Source organism: Coprinopsis cinerea (genome assembly GCF_000182895.1).
Source record: "Coprinopsis cinerea okayama7#130 chromosome 12 map unlocalized cont3.12, whole genome shotgun sequence".
In the NCBI taxonomy this organism is placed as follows: domain Eukaryota; kingdom Fungi; phylum Basidiomycota; class Agaricomycetes; order Agaricales; family Psathyrellaceae; genus Coprinopsis; species Coprinopsis cinerea.
Window position 1 is genome coordinate 1768431 of NW_003307533.1, and position 23685 is coordinate 1792115.

Below are 23685 nucleotides of genomic sequence, written 5' to 3' on the forward strand. Positions count from 1 at the left end.
CTCGTGGATCCCCGGTCTTGGCGCCACTTTTCCATGTGCTGAAATGTCGATAGCCTTCCTAAACGGGATATGTCGACGGCGGTTAAACTCCAGCTTCACATGTTACAGCCGCTGCGGGTTCGAGCACTGGTTGATCCTTCCAATATAAATAGGCGCGTTTTGGAGCACCTCGGCCGAGAGAAATGCACCAAATATGTTTCTGAGTGGCCCTCCGATGACTCCTCGACATCGTAGGCCATTGATGAACGTTCGACATCGTCGAATGGCTCGTCGAAGGGGGAGAGAAGTGAACTGTCAAGATTCCGGAGAACCGGAGTGGGTTCGCGGATGCTGATAAGTATCTGATGCAGTTGACACGGGACCAGTACGAATATCTGTTTTCGGCGCTTCCTGCATGTCTCGTCTCTCAAGTGACCGCGGAAGCACCCAATTTAATTGTGGTGAAGACCATTGGCCTGGGCGGGCCTGCCGGCCTGGATGGCACGAAGTCGTTCATGAGCAGCCTCGACACTTCTTGTAGAACGCGTTCATGTCGACTCTCAGAATCAACTGGGTGCCCAAATGATGACTGGGTACGTACACAAACACAACGGATTCACTAGTATTCCTTCTTTATCCCAGGTGAAGTGTACAGGGGTCCTGTCCGATCCCTTCGCCTAGAGTCCTGCCCGGAACTAGGCGCAATAAGGACTATGTATGTCCAAATGCTATGCGAAGCTCCATTCTACTTCGACCTACCCGGTGGAGTCCAGGCACAAGAAGGTGTTGACAACGTCCCCCAAATTCCCTGTCAATGTCAATTCAAAGCATCACGTTCTTTATCCTCGTCAAGGTGACTTCGAAGAGGGGAGGTTTGGGGTAGGAAAGGTACACTTTACAGCCCGAAGCCGAATACTCTGGTCCTGCCTGTTCCTGACATGACGATTGTTCCACCCTAATCATCCTCGAGGACAACTAGAATAGTACTAGCTCAAAAGAAGCGCTACACCTCTTGCTGTCCTGGAGCCTCGTGCCCTCTCTCCAACATACGTATCTACTTAGGCGCTCGATCGAGATGAAAAGCGGGGTAAATTGATGGCATCATCGAGCCCGTATGTCGAGATGTCGGCAAGCTCAAATGGGTCCGGATTTGTGCGAATCCCAAGTCCTGCAGGGTCTCAGCCCCGGTCACCAAGATGAAAGAAGAACGCTACACAAGGTTCACTGAAGATGAAACACATGTGGACGGATGCACCCGTGTCGTACGCTGGTCATGCTGTCCGTCGGCACGTATCATTGCATATCTTGAGCATCGCGACCCTAGGAACACGAGCGTATGGTCAGTTCACGATAACAATAAAGATAACAAGGTGACCATCTGGATTTTGTGAAGTCGTGATTTTTTTTTGTGTATCGTGGAGATAAGGTCTGGGTTGCTGGAATCCACGACCGGAGAACCCTAGTGGATGATGGTGGACGGAGAGATTTAACCGGCATTGGCGCTGAAATGGTGATATTACAGCTGCTTGGAAGAGCTGGAGGCGTTCGACCTACGGAGTTCTCGAGTGGGTCGCCAGGTCGAGCTGTAAATTCGAATAGGAAAGGAAATGGTCAAGGTACATACTCGAAAGGCGAAGGGCGAATGCAACCGTCTCGTAACAAAACACATGCCGCTGGTGGTGTCAAGCTCAGTGGGTATCACGGTGATGGAGAAAAGGAACGGGCGCTTCACAAGGAACCGCGAACCTCGAGGTTCACCACTCACAATGATTATCGGGTCCGCGAGTACAGGCGTAGCCCAAAAGCGTCGAAGTCCGATGGAAGAGAAATGAACAGTTGACTGTGCTGATCCCGAAGTTATCGAAGAGAAGAAGCCCTCTTCGTTACCCCTGGAAGTCTAGAGACCACTGGACAACTTCTGTCGAACCCGGCGGCAGAAGCTTCCCTGTACGCTCCGGTTTGGGAAGGTGGATCGATTTGAATGGGATAGGCTCGGGCATTGGAAAGGACTGGCAGGTGTTAGCTGAATGTGTCGAGCCCTGTCGAGCCCAAGTACCGCCCAAAGACGTTCATGTGGGTCACTGCTAATATTTCTTGCTTCGGCCTTTGGGTGATCTGTGCTATTTATTTGTTCTATCAACACGTCGAAAGGGCGAGACTTGCCAAGCTGTTGAATAACAGCACCGTGGCGTTCCCTCCTGTTCTGCGAGGAAGAGACAGGCACTTCCGATAATACCGCCAATACGCTAGAAGTTGAAAGCACAGTCTGGCGATATGTATATAGTGCTTCAATTCCTTGTGTCACAGCAGTATGAGTGACGTGAGCCGGTGGAGTCTTAAATGACCTGTATAGGGCTGGCATCCATTCTGCTACACTTAAGTATTGCTGAGGCTCTAGGATAGACATCAATGGGGGAGTATTAGATGAGTATCACGGATCAAGAGATCAAGATTGGGGTCATTCTCCTTGGGTCGATTACTCGAAGCTTCCGGTGAATCCCCATCTATGGGTTCGAGGGCTGTTTATCGCCGTCCAGCGACGAACACAAACACTTGGCTGCGAGCCTCACCGCTGTTCAGCCGCAAAATCGTCCAATGTCTAGCAACAATCCATCATGATCGATCCCTGAAAGTAGCGGTGCGAGTAGTGTACATTGTCATATGGAGGCGGCGAGGGGTCAACGGGTATCCGGTGAGCTAGGAATGGCATCCAAACGAGTGTCCTTGCGTAGTAGCAATCCACTGGCCAGAGATGAGATGGTGGACGAGCTCGATGACGGGCGGCCAAGCGAGAGTGATGATAAAGATGCAGTGTTCGCGAGCGAGCGGGTAGTGAAAAATGCGTCTGGGTAGTAATCCGACGCTCCAACATGAAAGTCAGTAGACTCGTTCATGAAGTAGCTCGTAAATTGGATATCTGTATCTGTTCCCTGAGCGCTTGGCGCCCCGTCTGGATTTCTGAGAGAGCGTCCAGCAGCTGGGAGGCGATGTAGACTGAGGATCACCCGGGAAGCCACGTTTGACAGAAGTGTAGTCGGCCATCTGTCAGATAGATAGGGTTCATGGTGTCGATCAGTTCTGCCGCGGGAAGCAGTTGAAGGGATCGGCAACGGAACGTACATTAGGACTAGATGTGGTTTGGCCGTTCCGGTTATCAGGGAGTATGGAACAGTGAAGAAGAATATACCTTCATTGACTATCATCAGCCATTCACTCCGAGATAAAGAGTACGTACAACAAGTCAGGGATGATATCCAAGCGCCCTCGCGAAAGACCAGCTTCAGGATAGGAATGTGCAGCTGGCCGGCCATAACCTTGCGCTTGTGAAATGTAAAGAGCATGAGGGCGAGCTGAGTGACGACGACACCACATCTAGAGAGATTCCAATGTGAGAGACGAGGAGTGCAGCGACTTGGGAGAGACACACGCGAAATAAATTACTTGATACGGGGTCTTCTCGACGTCGCATATCGGGCTAAATGGTACAATCTTGAGAGTTGTAGAAGAACAAGTGGTGACGAGCGTGGCTTCGGTGAGCAGGAGAGAGGAGAACAAGGCGCCGACTTTGGGGCTTTGGTTGTAGAGGGCATAAACTGCGGGAGGTCAGAGTCAAAGGATTATAGCACCAAGGTGGCCACAAACCTCGAAGCATCGCGATTGCGTCGACAGAGAATAGAACAAGACACGAGACGGCACTGTACACAGCGAACCAGGTGCGACAATCGTTTGCATCGTTCGGAATAGTCGCCAACGGGCCGTAGAATAACAGAATAACATTCGCGCTGAACGATAGTTGAACGAAACGGATATAAGGTGATGTTTTGGTCACTCACAGAAGGCCAAATAATCCCAGATACCTCGCAACAAAGTAGATCGCCCTAACCCGATTCAGTGGCCATCTACCTAAGAGGTCAACAGTGGCAGCGGTTCCTAATCCCTGGCTCAGACGGACCTCCAGATGTAGCGAATTTCATCTTCCAAGTTGAGGAGGTATTCACATATCACTTGGACAAGCGCAGCCACTGGAGAGAAAGCATAGGTAAAACAAGTCAATACGAGAGATTCTTTTTGACGTACGTGAAGAGGCATTTCGTGTGAAGAGAGCATCTAGGCGTATTGATGAACCATCAACTGCCGTTGTCATTCCTCCTGTTGCTCCCCAGGAAGAAGAACAAATGGGCGTTTTGAGTATAGGTTGAACGAATGGCTGGAGAGAAGGAGGAAGCGGTGGGCTGTCACTGGCAGAGTCCACTGGCCTCAGTGCCGCCAGGCCGGTGGCATTAGAGTGCTAGATGTGGGAGGCCGGTGGGGGCGACGCTCAAGGCTGGTGCCAAGACGCGGATAACATAATGGATTCCCACCCATTTCCATCTCGGAATCGGGCGCTCTCTCACCATCGAGCAATAAACGATATTAGTGTAGTGGGAGGACGGAGTAAGGTAGCCCCTCACTTGCTCTCAGAAGCTCTTATCTAGGCCCTCTTAGAGGTGAAGTCCAAGTTCCAGCTGAGAAAAGTCGGAAAGGTCCACTGCTCAACTTTACACATACTCCAGTGGATGCTAAGGGTTCCCTCAGGCCAGAATAAGACGTACTACTTTCAAGGGCATTGTTTTTAAATAATCCCACTTAATACAACCATAACCCGGCATTTCTATTCATGTCATAGACGGTGAGATGCCAAGGATGACAATCGTGGGTACCCAGTGACTTCGCCAGAGGCGTTACTTATCAGAAATTAAGCATAAGGGCCAAAGGAACTGGTAGAGATACATCATCCCTTAAATTCTTGGACACTTAAGCTACTCTGGTGCCATGGTTTAGATCAAGCACTAATCGTTTTATTCTAGTACAACATGTTTCCCCCGCCCATAGTTCCTCATTTTCTTAGGAAGAGATCTAAATTTTCCCGCCGGAGCGAGAAGCTATACATTTCTATCCAGATTTATGAGCCAGATGCTCCACCTCTCAGCGCTCTCCTCCGCAATCTTCTTCGAGTCGAGGAGGACCCGGATTGAGTCTGAACTTGGAAATTAGGGGCTTGTGCCCGACTCGGAATAGCCTCCCGGGTCACGTGACCGTGCAGCACCGCGCTGGGCGGCCAGTGGGCGGCGTGCGCGGACGCGACGGTCTGCTTCCGGCTACCATCTCCAGCCAACAGCGGCGGCGGCGACGACTACGACGACGGCGACAACAGCAACAACAACGACGACGCGATGAACACAGACAATGGCGCATTCTCCAGCGCCAAAATGAAGGAGCGTGACAAGCGAATCGAGGAGCGTCATCAAAAGGAAATCAGCGCTTTGGAACGCAAAATCGACAATATTAGGCGGTCCAACGACGACGTTCGAAAGCAAATGTTCGACGTTGTGCAACGCTCGAACCGTCTTGTGCATTCTCTAGGCTTTGAGAACGCATTTGAAGCTCAGGAAGCGTTAGACTTGGTAGATAACCCGACCTCATTTAAAGGCACTTTGGAACGCGTTCAGTCTCAAGAGAAGGAGTTGAGGGATCTCAGGGGTCATTTAGAAGAGCTTGAAGGAAGATGTAGTGAACTCAGGTGAGTTTTCCACTCATCTTACTCATTTAGTGGTCATTGATAGGCTTTTAGTTCCGAGAACGAGTTTCTGAAGCTCCAGAACGGGAGCCTCACGGAGAAGCTCAGAGCTCTAGAGGACAAATATCAGAGAGCCGGAGAGTTTTACAAGCGAGACTATGCCAAATGGAAAACGTTTGCTCGCTGGTCTGCTTCAGAGGATACGAGGCATCGCAGGTACAGAAACGAGAAAGGCATTTCCAGCACAGAGAAGATCCGACGGGATACAGAGCATTTTGCTCGCAGAAGCGAGAAGATGAAGGAAACAATTCCAGATTTTGAACGATTTACCAAAGACTACGAGGAAGCCTTCGAGGCACACGTCAAAACTCCTCGTCCCCCTTCCAAAGGTCTTCCAATGACTTCCTCTTCAACCACCGCCGTTCCTTCTGTTCAGCGGCCGTCGCGACTGGACCAGCTCTCTCGGAGCGAGCATGATCCACCTTCAGCCTCGCCTACGATCTTCTTGAAGGACTCGGACGATCCAGCTGTTTCTTCTGACACAGAACCTGATCCCCAGCGTAAGAGTTTCCCAAATCCCATTCGACACGCGTTAACCAAGTTCTGCAGCTCCTTTCCCAAATAGTCAGCCCCCGCTCAGGCGTAGTGGCACCTTTAAGCTTCCTCGGCTACCTCAACACGTTTCCTACTCCTCAGACACGGAAGAGGAATCTATATGTGAGTATTTCCTCAACTGCCCATGTCGTTGTTTTCTGAACTGTTTCCTCAGCACTAACCCAGCAAATCGCGGACTTGTCGGGGGCAAGGGCCTCGATCCATCCATCCAGCCCGTGCAAGGACAGTATGGCTTCCTCGGATACGGAAGATTCCCAATGTAATCGCTTTTCCCTCAACTTCATCATAGTGGTAACCACTGACGCGTGGGTTCTACAGTTGGATCGCCGTTTGCAGCCGCGAAGTCAACACCCCTTTCTTCCTCCAGTGGCTCTAACGCTCGCCGCCCCCTCGAGCCATTGTCCTTTTCCGAACGACCGTCAAAAATTCGTCGGGTCGATGGGACTGACGACGTTGACGATATGGACTCCGCGACGCCCAGGAGACGGGACGAGAATTCTCGCCCCCTTCCTCGCACTGAGCCTATGAAGGGACCTGTCAGTCGTCTGTTGAATGTCAAGGGTCCTAGTGAGAAGGCAAGACGTGCCCCTCGTCACTCTGAACCAGGCCTGGAGCTCGCAGCTCCCTCCGCTTCCGCCACCAAAGGGAAAGGGAGGTATGCTCCTCGGCGTTCAGAGCCAGGTCCCAGGTTAGTTCATCCGCCGAATAGAGTGGACTGTCGAGCTAACTGTAACTGGATTTAGCTCCTCTACGATCAATGCGAAATTCGTCATTGATCCCGCCAAGAACAACGGCGTCGGGCACCAGTACGATGAAGTCGTCAGAGGTCGAGAAGCACGGCGTCAAATGGACGCTGGAGATTGCGAGTGCTGTCGAGAGGTAGGTTTCATTCCATCCACTTCACCTTCCCCCGTGCTAATCGCATCGTGCAGTACTATAACGCTGTCGGGCCCCTCCCTCCTCGCCCCCCGGGACTGTTGTGGGCGTCACCTTCGTCGACACCGAAGCGCTGCAAACACCGGGCTGGAAAGGCTGACGAGGAGGACGAAGAAGATCACGAGACGCCAACCCGCCGACAGAAGGACATTGACGCACACAAGAAAGGCATCTCTCGTCATCGACATAATTGGGAGCGAGCCAAGACGCCTCCAGATTACTGGAACATCGGATTCCCGAATACACAGGAGGTCGGAGAGATCAACGAACGAGCGGAACAGATGCACAGGCAGAAGTTCATGGACATCGAGAGAGAAGTGGCAAGTGGGAGCAGCAGGTACAAGAGGAGGCATTGATGGAGTTTCTTCATTCATTGTTGACGCCGTTTGGGTTAACACTTTCCGATTCGGTTGTATCAAAGATAGGGTCAAACGCTAATGCTGTTCTTCTCCTTTATCTGTGGCCCGATGAGGGGTTTCAGCCCACCAGTCCGCATCCCAACAGTCCTGCCGTGCCTCTTCTTCCTCGTTGTTCGCTCCTGCTCCGAATGACTAGCCCGGTCGCCACGCAAGCTAGCATCAAGGCCATCCTGAAATCACTTTTCCAGAGTCGCCAAAAACCTCGCAACAAACTGCGAAAGAGGAAACGACCCTCACTTCGTCGCCGGACGGACGAAAACAGTCCACCAGCTCTGCAGGCCCTCCCACCGGCTCCTTCCAGTCGCGCGTGTGTTGCAATCCAGCAGGAAGACGACGCCTTTGGTGCAGTTGTAATATCGACCCTGACCAGCTACCCTTTCCAATGCCATGAAGACTTGATGCGGATGTCGCGGTCGCAGCTCATGGACGTGGTCAGGTTTCTCAACTCAAAACTCCCGGTGGCGAAGAGGTTGTATGTTAGGGAGAACGCGTCGGAATGGGAGGTCCGGTTGGCAATAGAGGTTCTGGTTGGGATTAGGGATCCCGGTTGGATTGCTCCGAGCGAAGTTCCTCCTCCACCGGTGTATTCGAAGCAGCAACACGGCCGTTCGGCAAGGTTTAGGCGGCGTAGGAGGCTTGGGATGCCGTTGGATAGGGTCGAGGAGGTGGATGAGTGCTGTGAGGAGGGAAAATGCTTTATTATAAATTAGGTTAATCGTTGTAATGAAGTCCGTGTTGTAATGTTGTTGTCCGTTAATCTGTGTCTACAGTACTCTACTCGCTCATGGACGAATATCCGTATCGATTGGCGTGGCCCGAGGGGTTGTCATTTGCATCGAAGAGCCTACGAGAGGAGGTATGTCAGATATAACACGAGACTGGCTAGCTGAAATGAAACGAGACCTACACTTGATCCCTCTTGCTAACGGGAATATAATGCGGAATCCCAGCCTTCTTTGCCGCGCCATTCTTCTTGATGTAATTCAAGACGCTCAATACCGCTAGGATGAGTCCGATGATGAGGTTCACTGCCAATAGGGCGATAACCGCTGGCATGAACCTGTCGATGCTACTTCCGGAAGAGGATGAGGCAGGTCGGTTGGCCGAATTGGCGGAGGTCAGGATGTTTCCTCCGTCTATGTCGCTACCTGTCTTGTGGTTACTGCCAGAGTGGGCTTCAGGCTTGTTGGTCGACTTGTTACTCGATGTTCCAGAGTCAGACGATGAACCGGAGGAAGAGGAAGAGAGGATTTGGACGACTTTGGCAGGCTCGAGCTCAGGGGGCCGACCGTCCATGTTTCGGTGCAGGTCCTTCCAGTGGTCGCCATCCCCGTGTGTCCATTGAGGGAGGAATTGGAGGTAGGGCTCGCCGAGGGTGCCGTCTTCTTGAGAGTCACCAAAGTCGAAGCTGGTGTTGCTCGTGAACAAGATGTTGACTATGATAAGAGCACCACTTACATGGAATAGACGTTGCGCAGAAACGCTGCGCCCAGCGAGATATCGTGGTCTGCCTTGGACCCTTCGTATGACCTGACTGTGCTGATGCAGACGGTGTAGTCCTTCAGAGACTCGGGTCGGTCTTCCCAGAATTGCGTAAAGTCGAGAGGATGAATGGGGTATTGGGCACCCCTGGAGAGAATGTCAGATCGACCGAGTCATAGGCATGGAGCGAATACGCACCCAATGGTGTAAGTGATCTTGAGCGTGTCGTTGCAAGGTACAATGTACCGCGTCCAGCCTTCTGTGGGATGGGTATACGCCACGGATCCATGCGCCTTCTTGAATATCTCGTCCAAGGCTGTTCTTGGAAGATATCCAGCGGGAGCTGAGATATCTGTTGAGACCAGTGCCACAGCCTTTCCGCTCTCGACACCTGCGACATTCGAGTGAAGTTTAACATGATGATGCCCGACGGTGATACCTGTCGGAAATTTCGGACCGGCGTCTCAACGGCCCTGCCGTTGCGGCTCCGTTGGACCCAGGACCGGTCTATATCAACGGTGTTGTAATGGTCTGTCGCCCGTTGGGACTACCCGTCGTTTATCCCCACGGCAGGCCGAGTGTTGAGTCAGCGTGGGAACGGCAGGTCCGTTTGTGACGGTTAACGCTGTTGAATTCGGTCGCGCCGTCTAGGCTCCTCTTCGTCCCCGCTCAGAGTCGATACTTGGTGCAGAGGGCCGTTGCGGAGCACGGCAGATCCGAGTCTTTGCAAGTTTTTAAGGCAATGTAGGGCTTCGATATCTGCTGCTGTAAACTGCAAAGACAGGCTTAAAATCTTCGGGACCACTCATCAGGGGCTCAGCTGTTTCGTTTTTCACATCCATATAGAATTCGTACGAGCACCTTCGGCCTGTTGTCATACCATCGTGATACCAAACACGACCTTCAGAATCCAAGAATCTGCACGTAAAATGGCCCCGAGTTTCGCTGTGGTAAATGATACCTTTTAGCTCTATATCGTGATAGCCCGAGGAGGCAGGCAAGCGAATAACGATTTCGATGCTTGATAGGTTAACGTCGGCAATTTCAAAGAAAACGAGAGGGGGGGAGTCAGACGTGAGGAGTCTCGCCGTGAGGATGTCATCGCGCGAACACGCAGGGCACGGTGAAGGAAGTTTCTTACGATCGCAAAACAAAGCCTGAGACAAGGCCGTACCGTTATTGTTTCGTTCTGCTTCGTATCTGAGGTTTGTGTATAGGGAGTTAACGAGGTTGAAAGAGAAGTCAGGATCATGCTGTGAGAAGTCGCAAGAAGAACAGGTCTGGACAAGAGTTCCGTAGCTGCGGTCAGGACCAGGAGAACTCAGTTTTTGTACGAGAGTCTGAATTGCAGTCATTTTTGGTCCCATGGGAAAGTCTGCAGGATGGGCCTGATGCAATAGACCGCGCACATCGTCTCGTGCTTCTTCGAACGTCATTTCATTGTCCTCGATTCTCTTAAACACTACCGTCAGACGACTCATGTAGGTGCTTAATTCACCTACCCGTACTGCCCACTCTTCACCTCTCTCTTTCCACACGTTGTACAAGATAGTAAACAAGGAGTCATAAGCGCAGCTGTAGTCCTCTGCATCCCATATGAAACCTTTTAAGAGGGGCTCTTCAACGTCTCGACCCTGAATCGAGTATGTGCACACTCGTTTCGATTTCCTACTGACCTCGTGTGAGTCGTCTATACAGGGGCGTTTGAGAGAACGTGTACTACTCGACACAGTGACTTCATGACGGATTCTTTGATAGTTTGCAGATTGCCCATTAATCTTCGCAGCACCTTTTTCTGAGGTGTCGAGTACGTTAGGTGGGGCTTGAGTTGATTTCCTATCAGAGGCCGTAACTGATTTTTTCGAGTCGGTGTCATTGTTGCCTGTGACCTTCTTTTTCCTCCTTGGTATATAGCTTTCTACGAGGGAGCTATTCCACAGGAGATCATCTTCACCTTCATCGACTTCTTTTAGGTTTGGTTCCTTTAAGGATTTTGGCCAAATGTTTTTTAACTCGTCGGGACACAGCGTTCTGAAGGTTTTTAGTAGCGGATAACGTAAGTCTCCGACAATCTTAGGGTCCAGTCGGCCAGAGTATCGGAGTTCAGTAATTTTGTCCAGGACAAGTAGCTCGCGAAACTCTTGTCTTAAGTAACCGTCGATTCCGGACGTTATTTTCGAGGTGTTGAAAGGTTGAGTGATGACAGTGTTTGCAGCCGTTGAGCTTCTGGAAAGGCTTGTATACACTGCTTGACAGGTCTTGGAACATGAGAGGTCTACGATGTTTACCTTACGCGTCTTGCCTTGAGACGCGTAGTCGGTCATCGAGAAGTTTGGAAGCACATTGACTTGTTCTCTTTCGACATTGAGCGGCTCACTGTCATCGGGTAACTGACACTTTATTTTGTGACTTGATTTCACAATAGGTACCACATTTGTAGGAAGGCCCGGGATATGAATAGTTTGAGGAGGGTTTGATAGTCGAACATATAGAGTCTCGAGGCATAACGACCCGTATAGTCCAGGAGAAGACGTCCATCCTACTACATGACCTTCCTGCCCTTTGGTCATGCAAAGCTCGGTCGCATCGTTGTGTCGCAGCATAACAGGCATCCCTATGCACAGGGTAAGTGTTCCTGCAATATGTTGGCTTGTGTGAGGTTCAAGTTTCCACAATAGCTGTTGAAGTGCCGGCGACATTCGTTTTGCTGAGTATCCTTTTCTTTTACTCGGTCTCTTCACGGCCGAATCGGCCCCGTCGTCCGTATAACCGAGAACATCCCTGGAACGGAAAGTCACCAAGGGTAAGCCGAGAGATTTGGAAAACCCTTTACAACCAAGCTCGTTGTACCTGTCCTTGTAACTATTCCAGGAAGTTATAATAGATACATTTCGGTATCTAGGTAGATCGAGGGATGTTTTAGGATCCCCCTTTCTAGCGATCCGTGTTCGGAGAAAGAGAAGGTCTTCCTCGGTACACGCGCCATACCGCATGTTCTCTAAGGCTGTCCGGAAGGCCGCGTCTTCCACGGACTGAGTCTTTTGTCTCATGTTCTGCTTCAAGATTACTACGGTGGTAAATTGATGCCATGTGAACTTTCCGAGGGCCGCTCTCTGAGCGCCGAGTTTTCCCTCGATGTCTCCTTTTTTGGTTGAAGTAGGTCGGTATAGAGCGGTTCCAGATGTAGGAGGCAACTGAGCGAAGTCACCCGCTAGGATCATATTCATGCCACCAAAGGGTTCGTCTTTCACAGATGTGATTTCGGCGAGTCGAGCACTTATGTTACAAAGGTCTTGACAGGAAACCATTGAAATTTCGTCTATGAAGATGTAATCAACGCCTCTGAGACGTTCCCTCGCTTCGGTTACACCTACCTGCTCGTTTCGAGTTAACGCGTCGTCGGAATTCTTTGAGGGTCTCACTCCAAGCATTGAGTGATAGGTCGATCCGTTTAGGAGGGCTGCAGCAGTTCCTGTGGGTGCCAGAACGATAAAACGATGACTTTCACGTTTCTTTTCAAACATACTTATCAAGGATTTTATGACCTGCGACTTTCCTGTCCCACCCATTCCTCCAAGGTACATTAAAAGCTGTTTAGGGGCCAGGCAAGCAGCATGGTTGGCAACGATCTTGAACGCTCTTTCCTGCTCTTTGTTTAACGAATACTCATTGACAGTGTCATTAATTATCTTTTTTGTTTCCTCCTTAGGGACAGTGAAGTTCTGGAGCAAGTATGAAGCATCCAGGATACAGACATCGTTGATAGCACCCCATCTAGCTTTCCCTCTCTCGTTCTGTGGTACTGCAGGTGCGTGCTTTCGCTTTTTAGCAAGTACTTGTGCTCGTTGATCCTTTACGATAGCCTTCCAATGCGACCCATCACTTTCATTCGTCACCACGCATTCTTCGAAATCCTTGAGGGTACCATGCCCTCTCTCCTTAGATGTGTCTGAGCCGATGCCCAATCCCTCTAACCAACCCGTTCTCGATATCATGTCCTCCGCTTGTTCCATTTCTAGCAGTTTTGCCCTTCTTCTATAGCCTAGCATGTAACCGTCTTGCATATGACCGTATTCGTCTACATCCGCAGCAAGGGCATCCAGGTAAGCGTCGTCGTACTCTTCCAACTGCTCATAGCTACCAATATCTCCCTGAAAATATGGGAGAGAATTTTTCAGAGCATTCTTTCGTTTCTTCAACTGAGCGAAGAAGTCATCTTTGGCATCTAGACATTCGTAACGCAAGTTCAGGTTGTCCATGACATTCAAGAAATGCGCTTGGAATTTATGTTCAGCAAACGCTTCGTCCCACAACTGGGACTCATCTTTGAGATTTAGTCCACTTCTCCAAGGTTTGAAGATTGCTAACATCACTAGACAATAGTACTCTCGGTCCCCCTGATCTCTTCGCGGAACTACTCCCCCTAACCAGTTCAAAATGGGAAGGTCTGTTCGCGTAAAATCGCAGTAGACTTCATGGCTGTTATATTGGGGATGGCCCTCTAAGAAACGCATGTATCTTTGCGAGCTTTCCAAATCAGGTTCGTCGTCTGACCCCTCCTCCAACGTTTGCTCCTCTAGATCTTTCTTTTTTCTCCTCTTCTCGGGTATTCTCCTCTTTTTCACGTATAGCATCCAATCGTAAAGCGGTACATCCTCATATACCTTCGGTCTGTGAGTGTAATCATCAACCAGAGTTCTCGACTTTACTTCACCATCCTGGACTTCCAGTAGAACCTTCTCGTTCTCATAATTCTGTAGAGCGTCCTTGTAGGAGTCGTCTTGGGCGCTTAAAGCCCAATCCGCCTTTACTTTGGTTACATATTTCTTCCAGAAGAACGGAGTGAATGTATGACTCGTGTAGTGGTCGGGGTTGCCCAGCAGGTATAGACTGGCCATTGGACTCCCTATTTCCATCTTAGCTATCAACGCATTGGTAATTTTTAATAGCATCCTTCTGCCTGCATCCCTGCTATTGTCGGAGTCATTTATGAGATCGATGTTCTTTTGATAGACGTCGTTAGCAGTGGAGAAAATGTGATGGCTTTTCAGACTGGCTTTCGTAATATAGTCTGTGACATACTTAATGACTGCTTTTAGAGTAGTGCCTGATAACATCGAAGTCACGTCAGTATTGCACCTCAGTAAATAAGTAAGGATCGGCGTTACGGTATTCATTTTCGCCTCAAGGTGTTTCATCGTGACATGTCCGTCTTCCAAGTCGACCATAGTTTCACGAACAATCTCTCTAGGAAACCGGGCTCTACATAACCCATCCTTGTCAAGACATCCTTTTGGTCCTCCACTATTCATATCTCGACACTTATGCTCGTTAGATCGTACAAGTAGGTCATCGGTAACTCGCAAAAAGACTTGCCACCACTCCAAATGAGCGCGACAGTTCTCACACTTATCTGTACAGTCATCAGAATTGCTGCAAGGAGGGGATGGTGGAGGCTCGGGCAACGTCAAAGTCGGATCTGTGTAACCCCGCGGAGGCTTGACGTTACTTCGAGACTCATCGCTTTCCAATTCGGAATGGCCCTGTTCCTCTGTTCCATTGCGGCGTGTCTTGGGAACAGACATTTTTACCTCCTCCAACGGCCCTGTCAAGCATTCGCCTTGATGACACGACTCCAAATATGCGATGAAGTCCATCGTGAACTTTGTGTCTTGACTCTTTAGCCTGTCGCGAATAGCCTGAGGACTGAAGGCCCCTTCTATCCAAAGCATTATGTGGAGGTGTAGAGTTAACCTTCCTTGCTGTTCGACAGTCCCATAATAAGCTGCTGGCTTACCATAAACACCTCGATCTCCTTTTTCCACACCGAACACATGTTTTAGGACGAGTCTCACCAGAAAGTCAAAGAATCGAGCGGCGGCAACAGGGTTTCGGGCTATTAAGGTATTACGTACGTCTACAGGAAGGATAATGTCGTGACGAAACTCATGGTCTGTAGAAGCATAGTATATGCATAAAGGATGCTTGCTATCCGCGGGAGCTAAAGTTATGAACCAATTAGGGGCACCTTTCTCGGCCACCAACGACCAAATTTCGTTACGCATAAACTTCCTACTGGTTAGAAAGCCGTCTGTTCGTGCTCCTACATGATCGATGTCGTCGAGCAAGGAATAACAGTCACGCTCTTCGGGGGTATCGAGTTTCGGAACATCACCGTGCTCAAGAAGTTCAGCCATCGAAGCCACCATTCCGTTGCTCAGACTTGTAGCTAATTTAGAAGAAACCTGCGGAAAATTACCACGTCTCGCATACAAGAAACTCGCGGTTATATTGGATTTGAGCTGTTCGTGATTGAACGCGATCATTGGGAAATAGAGATCCAGTTGGAATCGTTTGTCATGATACAGCAAGAGGCGACGCTTGTGCTCGCGCTCCGACAAGATCTTCGAATGCTTACGATGTCCGATACCTCCCAAACCATAAGGGAATAACCATGGAAACATTTGAGGGTATGCCTGAACATTGTCGTACATCGATTGAGGTGCGGGGTCGTGCCCAACGCCGAGAGTCTTACCCTTCGCGTCCAGATGGTTCAACGCAACCGCTTTCAGCTTTTTAATATCAATATGAGCATATTCGTTCGATGTGAGCCCTCTCACCACAAAGGGACATGGTCCTTCTTCCGATCCCTGAGTGACATCGTCTTCGTGTTTACTCTGTTCCAGAGGCTCCTTGTCTGTGGGATCAACACCAGGTTCGGATCGTCGAAAGTCCACGGTAACGGGAACACCTGAAAGAGGATACATATCGAGATTTTCCTTCGATATAAATAGGTCAGAGTAGTCCTGATGATTGAGTTTTAGCCACTGAAGCGCTGCAGCAACCTTTTCGCGTCTCACCAGCATAGGAGTCCTTTTGAAATCTTCCTCGGTGGGGAATTGACTACCAATGAAAATGAAGGCGAGAATTTCCTCCAGTTCAGTTCTTGGCGGCGGTAGGGCATGGTATACCTTCACCACCGGACTGGCAAACATGATCGCATTAGCCATCATTCGAGCCCTGCCTGATGCGACCTTTACCAGGCATCGGTTATGCCGTACTCGAGCAATAAGAATCTTTTCAGCAAACGACAACTCGGAAAGCTCAGGAGGGACATTACCCAACCACATATAGTTTGCCAAAGCATACTTAGGACGTTTACCGGACTTCAACGATTCATGGCAAGCGCGACATATATCCGAGCAAGTATCGTCGAGAACAGGAATTTCTGGAAAGCAGATAGGTTCATCCGCAGTAGATCTTGCCTTCCTACAAACTCCAGGGTTTACCAAGAGACTCAAGTCCAGATCCTGGTGCAAGGGAGTTAGTTCAGACTTGAGCGTAAGCTGGCCACAAACGCAACACCCAGCCTCTTCGATTTTCGAAGGATGGAGGTCCATGCAGAAGTCGTGAATGATTTTGATTTTCTCCTTGAAGCTTATTGGCTTCGGTGGGAAAGGAATCTGTGAATGAGCTTCAGTATAACGTTTGTCCAAGACGACTTGATATGACGGAAGGCCCGCAGGATTGGGTTGTACCATCTTAGTCTTTCTGACCCGAGGTTTCTGAACGACAATTTTGAAGACATAGAATAGCTTAGGACATCCAGAAGTGCACTTGTGGTTCGCCAATGCTGTTTCCAAGGCAGATGTAGGTTTGATCCTAGGCACGGAATGTAGAATAGCGACTCGACCTAATTCATACGCAGGCATGAACCGCGTAGCCTCAGTTAATGGCATTGTGACCGAGATACACGCTCCAAAGCCAGATGCCAGTTCGTCCACAAGATCACCTGGTACGCTCGAAATGTATTGAAAAACATCCGCATTCGACAGTGGACCCTCAACACCATATGTCGTTATGGCACCTAGACTTGCCAGTTGTTCGTATGTGGTTCGCGAGACAGCGACTCTTCCTCCTCCACAATGGACAGGCCTAGTATCGGAAGACGGTCGTACTCGCGAAACAAGCTTCCAGAAAAGCAGAATTCCAAGACAGAAAACGATAACGAGCATCGCGTGAGGTATCATCCCTGCAGAAAGCAGTAGGTTTAAGTATCCCGGCCATATGTCCGTAGAAACATGTCCATCGCCTAGAGGCGTATAAGCGCAAGCCACGCAGGTAACATCGTTGAATGAGATACGCATTAGAGATTGAAGACGAATGGTGAGCACAGGATGAAGCGAAGACGTTCGAGATGAGAAAGGATCAAACTTTCCAAATATGAAATTGAACCACCTTCTTTGTTTGGCAACGATTACATCATAGCCTGACCATCACCACACCCGCGGGCGCTTCCAGTATCATCGGCTATTTCCTTCCTACATCCCGACCTTCTCGCTATCGCAACATTTTGTTACACATACCTCCAGTAACCTGAATGCGCGTACAGTCCCCAAGGGTGGCCGATCGCGAGTTCGAAGTCCCTGTCCTGTTGGGAGAGTTTAAAGGCAAGTGATACGCGCCAAGGATGCATTTCTCACGCGAGCAACATGGTCATTTGCGATCAAATTGACTTGGCAAATTCCGGTTTCTTCTCGTACTCTCTCTCGATGCACTACTCGCCGTCTACTTCTCATCCTGGCACTATGGGCTCTCAGACCACGACTTACTGGATTGTCAACGGGCAAAGAATTGGAGGTTCGACATTAGAGGACACAAATTTTTGCTTTGAGTGCAAAAAATTCCACAGTGAGTTCCGGATGTGATTGGCGTTCGCCGATCTCTTCTGACGTTTTGTCGCAGACGAGGACAGCCCTCTCCTTATGATACCTAAGGAGACGTGCGACGAGATAATGTCTTACCTTGACATCAAAACTCTTATAAAGCTTAAAGAAGTCTTCCATCATGGTGCTCTCTGGGTAGAGCGATGTTTCGAAGGAAAGGTGAAACGAGAGCTCGCTGCGCACGGAATTGTCGACAACAAGGCGTTTTCCGACGCTCTTCAAGAGCATTCGGGCGTTGTTTTTGGTCGGGTGCCCACTCGTGTTTTCCTTCCGAGTACACTTCCTTCACGACTCCTCGAGATTGCGGTGGCAAGTGGAGAAGGGGGCGGAATGCAGGCACACATGGAGGAGACGCAGGGGTGGGAGACGACAAACAAGTACCGTGGTGTTCCAAGGCCAGTCGGTTACATTCTTGGTTATCCTCACTTCGAGGAAAGGATGGCACAGTCCTTCGTCCTCACCAAAGGGGACGTGACTGCGGTGATCGTGGAGGTAAACGAAAACAGCGTGCCTCTCGAAGTCATCAACAGGCTCCCAACAGGTGCATTGATGAATTTCCTTAGCGCACGGCGAATCGTCTCGCTGCACCCCCTGCAAACGATCAACAACATCGCCCTATCCACTCTTCCAGGTGATTTCACGAGAGGAGCTCAATACGATCAGCAAGTAACCGACGCACGAATTCTAGAAGAAATGCAGGAAGCAGGTGTCCTTGTCGCCGAGTTTAGCTCTCACGTCTTCCCCAATCATAGATGCGCCTTCCACCCCTGCTGCCCCGACACCGTGAGGTTCTGGCCTGGTCTCGGCTCTTTCGACTGCACAATCGAGCGGGAAGTGGATAGAACAGACGGCTCGATCGGGTCCCTGATCTGGCGACCGCGGAATTCTGGCTACTGCCAGCGCCCTCCTTCAGTAACTCGGCGGAGACACGTATACGGTTTCTCAACGGGGTTGGATCCATCCCAAGGCAAGTGACTACCAGTGCAAAAGTTTTATATTATCAAATCTTACCTCAGAAACAGTGGACAGATCCTCCGTGGCAAGGTATCACAACTAGCCGCGAAGAAAGGTCAATTCATGTATGCCCAAGCTGAGCGCGTCACTAAGTCCGGCTGGATGTTCGTTACAATCAATAATAACATTTTTTTGTTTTTCACTGGCGAAAAGTCGATGTAGTTTAGGCAACACTATCAAGTGACGAAGAAGCGTTTTTTTTTTTTTGGTTTTTATCTGATGGCTACATCTTCAAGTACTCTAATTTTCTTCCTTAACAGAGAACAACACAGCATTACGAATGTAGAAGTAAAGACGCCAAGGCCCATCGTCTGCACGAGAAGCAGTCGCGGTGTAAGTGACCATCGCAAAGGACCCGAATGGAATCTCTTCCTCAAAAGGCTTGCAGCGACTGATAGATCTGTTAATGTCGTCGAAATCGAAGTCCTTGACTCCCCGTGCATCCCAGACAGGAACTGGACGGATCGAGAGTGAACACTGAAGCTCTTCGCATCAAAGAAGAAGGAAAAAACAACGTACTAGGCACATCCCAAGCCAGGGGAGCGAAGGAGGGAACAGCAGACGTATTATAAGCCTTCTTGCGAGGGCTAGAGTAGCTCGACGTGATGAGCCGACCCTTCATTGGGCTGGCAGTAGCACGCGGTTCTATAGTTTTGAGACAGCGCTTGTCAGCAACCAATAACGAGGAGACAATGCAAGGCAATACGACTGACCGTTGAAAGGTTTGGTCTTAGACTGGTAAGTTATGACTCGCTCACCGTCCATCTGCAAAGTAATACCTTCCATATCCAAGACCATTGGGAAAAAACACAAAGTCCTCTCGATGTCCCCCTTCTGACCAAGACCAGTGACACAGCGATAGATGACCCCTCCGCCGTCAGATGGATACCTGGCAGATAAGACGAAAGATTGGTTAACGGCCACAAAGGAAACGAACAATGCCTGGGACATGTCGTGACCCCAAACAACATCCCAAGACTCCAGCGTCACAGACTTCCCATCCGATCGATCGTACTTGCTGGACCAGTGCTTAGCAGCGAAATCTCGAGGATCACACCGGGCGGGGGCGGCATATCGCCTCGACCGACGGAAACCGAAAGCTTTGTAAAGGAAACTGTCGTCCATCGTAAATTGTGAGGCTACTGAGGAGAAGAAGATTTTGAAGGCATGACCCACCTGCGTTTGAGAGTAGGATGATTCGCGATCCAGGCCTCCACATCCAGAGCATTGAGGATAGGGTTCCCGTCCTCGTCGACCTCCTCGCCGCGATTCTTAGTCGCCCAAGATCTAGCGTAAACAGGCCTACCGCACCGATCAGCAGGAGCCTCCCACAAGATAAAGAGTAACGACTTACGCCAGGTGTGGAAGATCCTTGTATATGCCTTGCTTGACTAAGGCATGATCCAAGAGAGCCTCGTCATCGCAACAATCAATAGTTGGAAGACGTCTGGACTGGATGTCAGCAAGCGTCGACCAGCGAAGATAAATCAACGCACACAACCCTGCGCACTTTAGTCCCTTTGACAACCTCGGTCACGCTCTCGAACGTATAAGCTCTAACATCGTCCTCGGGGACATCCTGCTAGGTAGACGATTCAATGACGACACCAAAACTCCGCAGCTACAAAGGACATCTCACCTGCTCGGTAGGATCTGCAGACCCAAGCGCGACCGACGCGACTTCACCTTCCAACTCGACATCTTCCTTCTCACGTTCACCGCCTCCCTCCCCGCCTTTATCTTCTCCCCTTCGAACGTCATCGTTGGCAGTGCCGTCGATGGCTTCCTGTATAAGGCAGCGTTCGAGATCAGCCTATCGCACGGTCAAACCGATCGAAAATCAACACGAACAACCGCGCCATCATCCACTCCCGAATGTCCATCATCATCACCGTCACGATCCGACTTTTTGCGCTTGACCCTACTCCAAGTTAGAACTAATCGATTCATATGGAAAAGCTGACACTCACGTCCTAGCGTCACCGTCGACGACAGCGGCTTCGTCATCCGACACAATAACACCACGCTTGCGTCCTCGGGGGACGGAACTCTTCCCCCCTCTGCCGCGCGTGGATTTTGAGGTCGCACTCTCCTTCCCTCGAGAACTGCCAAAGTCTGGCCTACACAGTTGTTAATGAACAGCATGATTGCAGTACTCAAAATTAATGGACTCACTGCGTAAGGGGAAGGTCGTCCTCGCTATCGGATGGGACGACTGGAGGAGATATGTTTTTCTTCTTCCTAAAGGTGTTGGTTTCGTGAGTAATGAAATGGTCAGCCAAAATATCAGCGACTTCGACTGACGGTGGTTTCCCTCCAGTACTAGACGCAAAGGTAAGCCAATAAGGCCGCGGATTCAACTTAACCAGACGGGTAGACGAACCTTATACGAGCCGATCGCCTCGTAGCCATTTCGATAACACACAGATACTCAGAGAAGGACTCGCAGTGAAGATGATGGTCAGTCTCCACAGGACGAATTTGCGATCTTTATACGGATAAGTGCAGGGCTCCCCTATTGGGTAGAATTTCTTGACCGACTTTGACGCGCCGAAGGAAATCAGTTGAGTCCAGCAAAGATTCCATATGCCATCCCAAGAACTCGGACCTTCTGATGGAACAAAAAGGAATGAAAAGAAAAAATTGGCAAGGCGGCCGATCTTCAGAGCCATAGATCGACTGTGCGACGTGGAGAGTCCAAAAAGGCGAGTTCATGAGATGTTAAGATGTTGATGAAACGCGCGATTCATGAAACTCCTCATAGACAGAGAGAGCAAAACGTCTTCCTTCGTCTATTCGGCCAACATGGACGAGTTCTACAACATCGACAGTGGAGGTAGGTAATGCATGTTCGCAAGGACCGGATCGAAACCAATGACACTCTGACCTCAGTGCGTGCCCTAAACACGATGCTCATTACTCGCAAAGAGGAAGTTGCAGCTAAAGAAGACAGCCAAGGCGTTGATTGGCTTTCGGACAGCAAGGTGAGGGTATGTCTGGAGAGCAACGACTTTTCCGTATTACCCTTGTTCGTGCTCCTAGATCCTTGACGACTCCAGATTTGAATTCGTTGCGGTTGAGAACCCAAAGAGTTGGATTCTGGGGAAGAAGGGCGAGGATGGGAGCGTCGAGGAAGCGGTGTTCAGAGTCCCAGGCATTCTTTGCGGCAAAGACTTGCCGCCTATTCAAGGACACTCGTAGGTCGCGATCTCATCTGGACGTGCCGTTGGGACTGATGATGGTTAGGACCTCCAAATCGCTCCTTCGCGGAAGACGTTACATGCGACAACACGTCAAGATTACAGGATTCGGAGATCCTACCTTCCAGGCTGCTTTTGAACGCATCGAAGAAGCATACTTGAAACTTAACGGCTCCCTTAAGGACGGTCTCCTGGAAGGATGGGGCCCAGCAACTTTCAACAATCACACCGCTATCGAAGCGAACACTCGGTATTTCACTCACGTATCCGCTGTTGGCGATCGCCAGAAGGTGCCGTTCTCCAGGTTTGTGGACCCGGATGGTGTCCTTGCTTCCTTAGCGCAGAACGAGTTTGTGCACACGGAGGACAACGAGGTTCAATATCTGGAACGGTTGCACGACATGGATCCGAAGTGAGTTTTCCTTCAGTACCAAGAGCTGTAGAAGCTGACGACACCAGATTCCGGGCAGTGTCACCTACCGTCTTCAAGGACGGTGATATCGTGGAGGCTACAATTGCTTTTGTAGGCATTCCGACAAAGAATAGAACCGTGAAGTTTCTCGTCACCCTCAAGGCAATCGTCTTACTCGACCAGAAGGAAAGAGATGTACGTCCGCTCTCACCACGTAGGGGAAAGATCCTGAGCGCATCTGTTTTGTTTTTTAGAGGGCAGCCATCCTTCGTATGAGAAGCAAGTATAACCAGTTCGGCGGGGAGCCAGGGAGCACAGCACAGACTATAATGAAGCGCAAAATCTTTTATGATTCGGTGAACGACGACTACTCTGGTGAGACAGAGCGTCAACTGTCAAAGATGCGAATCGATTCTTAGGTCACTACTTTAATGTACTATCAGCCTCGTATCGATTCAATTCAGAGTTTTCTTCGTTACTGTTGGATTGCAGTCATCCGTTGGTTAATCTACCGAACAGATTCGTCTACAAAGTCGAGCATTGTTTCTCATACGTTCGTAAGTCTTGCACAGACAAGGCGGACCGACGCCCGAAAGTTGACGCCCATTGAATCCAGCGGACACAAATGAAAAGTTTGGTTCATCAGAAGGATGAGTTTCTGATGCTTCAGAGCGCGAAGTTACACTGCCGAAAGGGAGGTCAGTATTCGGAGACCTCTTTTGGGACACATGATCAATTCAAAGCACGGGCACCATGCGACAAGAAGGTGTGGACGATGAAACCGCAAACGGACAAGAGTTTCAAGAAGGTTCTGGACGGGATACTGCAGGGTTTTCGGAGTAGCCGATCTGCTCAGATGAATTTGCTAAGGGGCCTCCTAAACATCTGGTCATCCAATGTGGATTTTAAGACGACATTCCACATGGTTTCCTCTTTACTCTGACGCAATACGTAGTTTACGGTTTTCACAAGACCAAGTTCAAGGGGCGATCAAAGCACGGGCACCATGCGACAAGAAGGTGTGGACGATGAAACCGCAAACGGACAAGAGTTTCAAGAAGGTTCTGGACGGGATACTGCAGGGTTTTCGGAGTAGCCGATCTGCTCAGATGAATTTGCTAAGGGGCCTCCTAAACATCTGGTCATCCAATGTGGATTTTAAGACGACATTCCACATGGTTTCCTCTTTACTCTGACGCAATACGTAGTTTACGGTTTTCACAAGACCAAGTTCAAGGGGCGATTACGGCACGGGCCTAACCGAATTTCCAGGTAAAAGAGAGGGTGCAACCGCTTTTGGTAATTCAATCTACCAATGCAGATGTAGTCACCACATGATCAAGGG

The 23685-nt window shown here is 49.9% G+C and overlaps 8 protein-coding genes across 8 annotated transcripts; 3 read left to right on the forward strand and 5 right to left on the reverse strand.

Moving 5' to 3' along the window:
- Positions 1 to 2657: 2657 nt before the first annotated feature.
- CC1G_07765 (hypothetical protein) lies at positions 2658 to 4586 on the reverse strand (the record flags this gene model as incomplete). The annotated part of the gene is made up of 9 exons (XM_001835170.2): positions 2658 to 3021; positions 3100 to 3166; positions 3215 to 3351; positions 3407 to 3572; positions 3622 to 3761; positions 3813 to 3878; positions 3932 to 4001; positions 4057 to 4267; positions 4572 to 4586. The coding sequence occupies 9 exons, from the start codon at positions 4584 to 4586 to the stop codon at positions 2658 to 2660; spliced, it is 1236 nt and encodes a 411-aa protein (XP_001835222.2).
- A 606-nt stretch (positions 4587 to 5192) lies between these two features.
- Positions 5193 to 7443, forward strand: CC1G_15462 (hypothetical protein; the record flags this gene model as incomplete). Its single annotated transcript, XM_002910139.1, has 7 exons — positions 5193 to 5539; positions 5591 to 6096; positions 6146 to 6253; positions 6306 to 6410; positions 6470 to 6839; positions 6895 to 7030; positions 7084 to 7443. 7 exons carry the CDS (start codon positions 5193 to 5195, stop codon positions 7441 to 7443), a joined length of 1932 nt encoding a protein of 643 aa, XP_002910185.1.
- An 837-nt stretch (positions 7444 to 8280) lies between these two features.
- Positions 8281 to 10343, reverse strand: CC1G_07768 (hypothetical protein; the record flags this gene model as incomplete). The annotated part of the gene is made up of 5 exons (XM_001835173.1): positions 8281 to 8350; positions 8414 to 8914; positions 8965 to 9135; positions 9187 to 9379; positions 10163 to 10343. The coding sequence occupies 5 exons, from the start codon at positions 10341 to 10343 to the stop codon at positions 8281 to 8283; spliced, it is 1116 nt and encodes a 371-aa protein (XP_001835225.1).
- Positions 10344 to 12265: 1922 nt separating this feature from the next.
- On the reverse strand, positions 12266 to 13904 carry CC1G_07769 (hypothetical protein; the record flags this gene model as incomplete). Its single annotated transcript, XM_001835174.2, has 4 exons — positions 12266 to 12307; positions 12363 to 12460; positions 12515 to 13139; positions 13698 to 13904. 4 exons carry the CDS (start codon positions 13902 to 13904, stop codon positions 12266 to 12268), a joined length of 972 nt encoding a protein of 323 aa, XP_001835226.2.
- Positions 13905 to 15045: 1141 nt separating this feature from the next.
- On the reverse strand, positions 15046 to 16727 carry CC1G_07770 (hypothetical protein; the record flags this gene model as incomplete). Its single annotated transcript, XM_001835175.2, has 5 exons — positions 15046 to 15060; positions 15096 to 15210; positions 15262 to 15560; positions 15609 to 15794; positions 15849 to 16727. The coding sequence occupies 5 exons, from the start codon at positions 16725 to 16727 to the stop codon at positions 15046 to 15048; spliced, it is 1494 nt and encodes a 497-aa protein (XP_001835227.2).
- Positions 16728 to 17540: 813 nt separating this feature from the next.
- On the forward strand, positions 17541 to 18689 carry CC1G_07771 (hypothetical protein; the record flags this gene model as incomplete). Its single annotated transcript, XM_001835176.2, has 2 exons — positions 17541 to 17679; positions 17734 to 18689. The coding sequence occupies 2 exons, from the start codon at positions 17541 to 17543 to the stop codon at positions 18687 to 18689; spliced, it is 1095 nt and encodes a 364-aa protein (XP_001835228.2).
- A 279-nt stretch (positions 18690 to 18968) lies between these two features.
- CC1G_07772 (hypothetical protein) lies at positions 18969 to 21140 on the reverse strand (the record flags this gene model as incomplete). The annotated part of the gene is made up of 11 exons (XM_001835177.2): positions 18969 to 19183; positions 19248 to 19373; positions 19442 to 19842; positions 19905 to 20030; positions 20083 to 20175; positions 20225 to 20310; positions 20368 to 20514; positions 20580 to 20649; positions 20699 to 20848; positions 20904 to 21050; positions 21112 to 21140. The coding sequence occupies 11 exons, from the start codon at positions 21138 to 21140 to the stop codon at positions 18969 to 18971; spliced, it is 1590 nt and encodes a 529-aa protein (XP_001835229.2).
- Positions 21141 to 21533: 393 nt separating this feature from the next.
- CC1G_07773 (hypothetical protein) lies at positions 21534 to 22759 on the forward strand (the record flags this gene model as incomplete). Its single annotated transcript, XM_001835178.2, has 6 exons — positions 21534 to 21564; positions 21621 to 21712; positions 21771 to 21925; positions 21975 to 22340; positions 22388 to 22535; positions 22595 to 22759. The coding sequence occupies 6 exons, from the start codon at positions 21534 to 21536 to the stop codon at positions 22757 to 22759; spliced, it is 957 nt and encodes a 318-aa protein (XP_001835230.2).
- Positions 22760 to 23685: the final 926 nt, after the last annotated feature.